General features: G+C 47.4%; 3 protein-coding genes across 3 annotated transcripts; all 3 read left to right on the top strand.

Annotated features, from left to right (window-relative positions):
• The first annotated feature begins 407 nt into the window (after positions 1–407).
• On the top strand, positions 408–1,622 carry Pmar_PMAR014857 (conserved protein, COG SSU ribosomal protein S8E, putative). The gene is made up of 8 exons (XM_002776231.1): positions 408–517; positions 561–639; positions 685–809; positions 855–966; positions 1,017–1,068; positions 1,125–1,259; positions 1,310–1,446; positions 1,493–1,622. The coding sequence occupies exons 1-8, from the start codon at positions 436–438 to the stop codon at positions 1,554–1,556; spliced, it is 786 nt and encodes a 261-aa protein (XP_002776277.1). The 5' UTR covers positions 408–435; the 3' UTR covers positions 1,557–1,622.
• Positions 1,623–2,426: 804 nt separating this feature from the next.
• On the top strand, positions 2,427–3,300 carry Pmar_PMAR014856 (hypothetical protein; the record flags this gene model as incomplete). The annotated part of the gene is made up of 6 exons (XM_002776230.1): positions 2,427–2,575; positions 2,620–2,696; positions 2,739–2,824; positions 2,869–2,994; positions 3,065–3,147; positions 3,207–3,300. The coding sequence occupies 6 exons, from the start codon at positions 2,427–2,429 to the stop codon at positions 3,298–3,300; spliced, it is 615 nt and encodes a 204-aa protein (XP_002776276.1).
• Positions 3,301–5,262: 1,962 nt separating this feature from the next.
• On the top strand, positions 5,263–5,723 carry Pmar_PMAR014855 (ubiquinol-cytochrome c reductase complex 7.8 kDa protein, putative; the record flags this gene model as incomplete). The annotated part of the gene is made up of 2 exons (XM_002776229.1): positions 5,263–5,414; positions 5,594–5,723. 2 exons carry the CDS (start codon positions 5,263–5,265, stop codon positions 5,721–5,723), a joined length of 282 nt encoding a protein of 93 aa, XP_002776275.1.
• Between the last annotated feature and the right edge of the window lie 546 nt (positions 5,724–6,269).

Here is a 6,269-nt window from a genome sequence, read left to right as displayed (position 1 = left end):
CTCTAAATGGTAGAATGTTGGTATTCAGAATTGGTGCTCGATTGACCATAGCCTGTTTGTAGTGATCGCCATTTTGCCTCAGAGTTCTCTGCGGGGAACTTGGGCCTCGTCGCGCACCACTGTGGGGATCAATGCAACTCCATCTGGAAGTGTTGATATATCATTCCGTGGATCGAGCCCTTCAAGCACTGTCCAGTCGGTGCATTCCAACGGCCCTCTGGTCGCTCCCAGCACGCAAGGGAGATGAGCCTTTACGTCTGGGATTAACGATCACGGTACTTGCAATGCGACTATTTCTGAGCTATTCGCATGCTATGTGTAGTATCAACTTTCGCAGAGAACGTTTTAATTATTTTCCTCGATGTTATGTTGGAAGCTCGGGATTCCCACAGTCTGTCACTATTTCTGCTATAGGGGGCATTTCTTCTCTTTAATATGCCGCAGAACGAGCATATTGAAGAACACCGTAAACGGTTCGGCCGTAGGTTGGATTACGAAGAGCGGAAGCGGAAGAAGGGTAATGCGGGGATCTGTCATAGTCTCGATTTTTCTGTCATCAGATGCTCGTGCCGTCCACAAACAGTCTAAGACTGCGCAGAAGCTCAGGGGCATCAAGGCTAAGCTTTTCCACAAGAAGAGGTGACTCTCGACTCTATCATTCGGATAATTAAAGTGAACTTACAGGTATGCCGAGAAAGCGACTATGCGGAAGACCATCAAGAAGCACCAGGAGAAGGAAGGAAAGGAGAAGGCGCCTGAGGACAGCGTCCCTCAAGGAGCTGTTCCTGGTTATCTGTTGGACAGGGAAGGTAGGAGTTCCCTGAGAATCCCATAAGGCGATTTCTAGTCGCTAGGGGTCAACCGGACAAAGGTTCTGTCTAATATGGTGAAGCAGAAGAGAGCAGAGAAAGCGGGAAAGTGGCAGGTTCCTGTGCCGAAGGTCAAGGCGATGACGGAGGATGAGATGTAAGGCTGATGACCGTCGGCAATGTTCTATCGGATATGCTCCTCGACAGGTTTAAGATTTTGCGATCTGGTAAGCGAAAGAAGAAGGCGTGGAAGCGCGTCGTAAGTTTGAAGGGTTCAGGAATGTGTCGCAGTACCACACTGTGTTCAATTCCTAGGTCAACAAGATCTGTTTCGTTGGCGAAGACTTCACTCGTAAGCCTCCGAAGTACGAGCGGTTCATTCGACCATCCAGTTTGCGTTTCAAGAAGGCGCACGTTACCCATCCTGAGTTGAAAACAACTTTCTGTTTGGTGAGTGTATTTGATGTTACTTCTATTGCGGACTTTTGCCACTTTTGTAGGATATCGTGTCTGTGAAGAAGAACCCTCAGTCGGAGTTGTACTCGTCCCTTGGCGTCATTACTAAGGGTACGATCATTGAAGTGAACGTCAGCGATCTCGGACTTGTCACGCAAACTGGCAAGGTCGTCTGGGCTAAGTAGTTAACAAGGATGTCCTTTCCAACTACTATGCTCTTAACACAGGTACGCCCAAGTAACCAACAACCCGGAGTTGGACGGCTGCATCAATGCCGTGCTTCTAGTGTAAACTATCCCTCTACCGTGTCGAACTGCTTTACGTTATAACCCTACGTTACTGAACCATCGGTTTTCCCTCAAGAACATTCTTGTGTCGTTGGAGTGATATTAACTGGGGACCTGGGCGAAATGGTGTAGAGTGCCGAAGTAGACCATCTTTGGAAATTTACATCACTACCAGCATGCAATATCTGGGGAGTTCCAACAGCGCGTGACCTCACTGTGGACTACAGTGCAAGACTGCACTATACTAGTACAGTTTGCAAGATCAGGTCTACAGTCTGTAGTGCTATCTTGCAGAAGTAGTTGTGGTGGTTACTGACTCAGTGATGCTGAGTTTTTTCACGCTTTATATTCGCACTTTACCGAGAGCGCCAAAAATATTCACTTGTTCAAGATGTGAGCATTGTGGTTAACAATCTAGCCAAACACATGGAGACACGAGGCGGGCGGCCTCGAGTTTCTGAGGGATGATCAGTAGAGACTCGTATCATACGACAAGTGCAGTTTCGAGAAACCTCACGATTTAGTATATGAAGACAAATCTCAGTGGTTAATGCGTGCCAAACGATCTTGATACTACAGTAAATACGTCACTGTGTTGACTTAGGAGGCCGATAGTCTCGGTCCGAGAGCAACCCTGACATCATGGTCGGCATCACTGTCCTTTCCACTACAGTCTAGCCTTTTCAGCTCGTTACACATTCGAACAACCTTCCAATTCATCACTACCTTGAAAAGGATATAGCACGTACCCCCATAGCTAACGCAGATTGGTGGTGCTCGAAATGCACAATATAAATCGCTTCGCTCCGCACTCTCGTCGCGCATGATGAAAATCATCTACCTAACTATCTTGGCTTCTATTTGTGTCGTTGCAATGTCGTTGTTGCGTCGCGCTGCATGCCCGCAAAGGGTCATACCCAAACGTGTATGCGAAGCTGTTAAGAACCCCTTAATCGGAGGGCCTAATCAGAAGGCTCGTGGTGCTATCACCAGTGGATTCGCCGGAGGAGGTGCCAAGAGGCTGTGAGTCCGCTCCCGAGTCTATCTGGTGGGATCGTCTCTTTCAGAGGAGGCAAAGGTTATGGCATTATGGCTGATTGGTGTGATCACGGTTACAGTTTCACTAAGGGTCAGGCGATCACAGGTAGGGGAGTTTCTATCGAAGCCACTGTTGATTTCTCTCAAGGTATGCCTCATTGGCCTCTATGGTGTGGCGGTGGTGTTCCCGACAAGTTCATAAAGATAGACCCAGATGTCCACTTCAATTTGCAAGTACGACTCGAGAGTGCTACTGAGTCTATCGTTGTGTATGGCAGGGTTATCGTGAGCGTATCGGATGGTATGGATTCTTCACCGCCTTCCTGCAAGCCAACTACCACGCGTTTGTCTACTTTGTGAGATTCATTCCCATCAACATAGCAATTTTCTGGATCTACGTTAACGTAAGTCGAGAACTGGAGTTGGCTTGCATATTCCTTCTGCATTGTGACGAATTGGTGTGATATCTTATAGGAACGTCAAAGAGAGCCCCAAGAGAACGTTATGGACCACGAGGAGTTCTTCAGGGACTTCGACTCGATTTATCTTGGACAAGTGTAAATGCCGTTCCCCTAGCAGTCGCCGTGGTAGCTGATTCATTATTATTCTGTTCCAGATTTGACCATCACCGATTCGCCGAGTGGCTAGCTCGTCGTCGTGCTGTGAAATGGGGCTACGCGGATCAGATCCATATACCTCCTGTGCACTAACACCTGACGTGATTTACGAGCATATCAGCCGTATGAGGAGAAGAGGAAGATCGTTATTATTTATTTGAGTACAGCCAGGGGCTATGGCCCCTCGGCCAGAACCATTTCATAGGAGGTGGATTACACGGAACAGTTGGATTGTCTTGCTACCATTATCAGTGCTGTGTTAACGGTGGAACGCCGACCTAGTTCACTTCTGACAACCTTCCGTCTTGATATTGGCAGCGTTATTATAAGTCATGTATGAGGCTTTGCAAGTAGCCCGTAATCGTCCTGACCCTGGAACTTGGTTTTCACCGTGTCCATCGGGATCGTCGTCCCCTGCGTTCATTTAGAGTGTAGAGGAGCTGAAATTGGAAGACTATACTTGAGAGCTGTCGAGTCTCGAGTCCTCTTCAATTACTAACACTCATAGCGATACCGATATGCTCTCGGGAGATGCGCGCCATACTGGAGCTGCAAGTAAATTTCACTCTGAGAAAGTCTTTGCCCACAGCAGGTTGCAGGGAATCATCCAGGAACCTATAATGTTACCGCGGAGAACTCATTTTTTTGTATTTGTCACGTGACTATGAATACATTCTCCGATTAGTTTCCCATGTAAATGTTACCACATTAGGAACATTTCCCCATCATTATCAAACCCTGGGCAACGTGATTCCTCAAAGCTGGACGTGTCTCTTGTGCGGTAAATGATCCAGACAGCGACATTCAAGATGCTCAGGAGGATTTCTCCTGGAGTTCTCGCAGCCCCTGGCCCTCCGCAGAACACTCTTCGTACGCAGCTTCTGTGGGGATGTGTATCTCACTTTACTCAGCGGGATGTTCGTAAACGTTCTTCACGAAACTTTTGAGCGGCTCGGCGTTAAATCTGTTATTATTAACCCGAAAGGAAGCTCGCGGAAGCCCTTCTCGATGAAGGTGTAATAGCCAAGGTTATCCCCATTGGCATGTCTCGAGACTCTAACACAGTTCAAAGAAGAATCACTCCCGTGTCGAGGCGAAGCACACGAGCTGGGGACTGCGGTTGATCGAAATTAACGACTGTTTAGATAGTGTTCAAGTTGACATTCATGGTGATCTGGCGGTTCAGGCGATGCTGTTTTCGGTTGCAATACCAGCAACTCCCATACATTACTCGAACTGCCTGCGGTGGCCTTGACTCTCCCTTAATGCACTCCTTTTTTTCAAACAATGGCTCCATTTACCCCATGTGAGTGTCGAAATTTCACCTCAAATGGTCTCAAGGGGGAGAAGGTTATAGCAAGTGAAAACAGGCAACCATGGTTAGTTGATATTACCCTTGTTCCGGCGGAGGCAACCCGCTACTATGCTTTATCGTGAGGTGGAGGGAGAGTGTGCCAAGTGTGCCATATGAGTTCTGCCGCTCAGAGTGGCTATCCACCACTGGGCTCAGCAGTTTGTCGTTGTCTGGGAGAATCATCTATGAGGAACTATCTCCCCCTTTTCCAAATAACAAAAGTCGTTATTGCTTTCTTCATTAGTGCAGGAGAGTCGTTTTCCAATAGGACCTGAACGCTTTACATTAATGCGTGAACTCAGCTTCCTTTCCGATGAAGGAACCCTTCCCGAGGTGGTGGTAAAGAACTCACTTCAAATGGACAAATATGAGCTCCTTCCTGCTTTTGAGTCGCCTCTTTCCAAATCCGGAAGGCCTGTCAAAGATCATCAGACCATCGCGTACAAGTTGCGCTGATGTGTTGAGTAATTGCAATACTGCAAGATTTCGCCCCTCCCTCTCCTCGGAATCGGTACCGTGTTATCGCCTGGTTCTTTTCCCCCTGTTCCTCATTTGGCTCTCCTGCTGAGGATGTCGCGTTTACGGTAGTCATCGATTAGGGGGCTTCCTATTCTTCTGTCTGGTTTACTTCCATCGAATGCAGTGTTGTCCAGCATGCCGCAATCTCTCGTTGTAGTAGTGAGTATCTCCACCTCTCCACAATGGCACGTGCCTACTGCGGTCGCTTCGCATTCATGTTGGACTACCCCAAGTCGTACCATCCTCCTCGGAAGAACGAGGATGGAGACTATGTCGATCCAAGAACTGACATGCTTCCTAAATGTGCGGCAGAATGTTCCGAGTGGCTCACTGAGTAAGTCGACGTTATTTGCTCGACTCTCTCCTGCTTGTGGTGAACCGGCGGCCGATTCATCGCAAGCTGGAGAGACTTTAATTTGCTTGAAAAAATAGAAGTATCATAGAACAGTGAATGGTGAACATAGTGATGAAATGTTCACTAATTTTTCTATGTTGTTATCCCCTTCGCTGTAGGTACAACGCCTGCGTCCAACGTATTAAAATGCGTACTGACGGTCGTGGTAACTGCCAAGGTCAGTACGAGGAGTTCGCGATGTGTCAAGATCACTGCATTGCGCATGAGCTGTTTCACTACTTGAAATAGCATCGGTGTGGTCTTCGGCGGTGTACTATTTTTTACCTCAGCACCGTCGACAGCGAATAGGAGTATCATCTAGATGACTACGCACAGGCTGCGGTGTGACAACCCAGTCCTTAACCTGACATATTGTTTTTGAGGTCCTTTTTATGTGATCGGGTTTTGGGTTAGGGGGAATTCGTATTGAGCATCGTTATAGTGTTCTCTTAGGAGGAGACATTGACTACATCAATCCAGTGGAAACGATACGTATTTTTGATAAGTGGGGACAGCGTAACACAATAGTTCACTAGCTTGCTCGATTCCTCGTCTAGAAGTCCTTAGTGTGTGGTAAACTTTATAAAGCAGGATATTTGTCTTGCTCTCATCTTTGGTGGCTATCCTTTGACACTTCAGCTGCAAGATGGTTTTTGGCAAGTTCTTTGGTCTACAGGGACAGCAGTATTCCTATCGTGGTTTCTACACTTTACTCTGTGCCTCTTACATTGGTGAGAGCCTTTTCTTCAACATAGTAGCGTTGATCATACTATGGTTGATGGGTCGGTACTTAGT

Source organism: Perkinsus marinus (assembly GCF_000006405.1).
Source record: "Perkinsus marinus ATCC 50983 genomic scaffold scf_1104296953800, whole genome shotgun sequence".
Classification (NCBI taxonomy): Eukaryota; Perkinsozoa; order Perkinsida; family Perkinsidae; genus Perkinsus; species Perkinsus marinus.
This window is presented reverse-complemented; position numbering and strand designations above follow the sequence as displayed.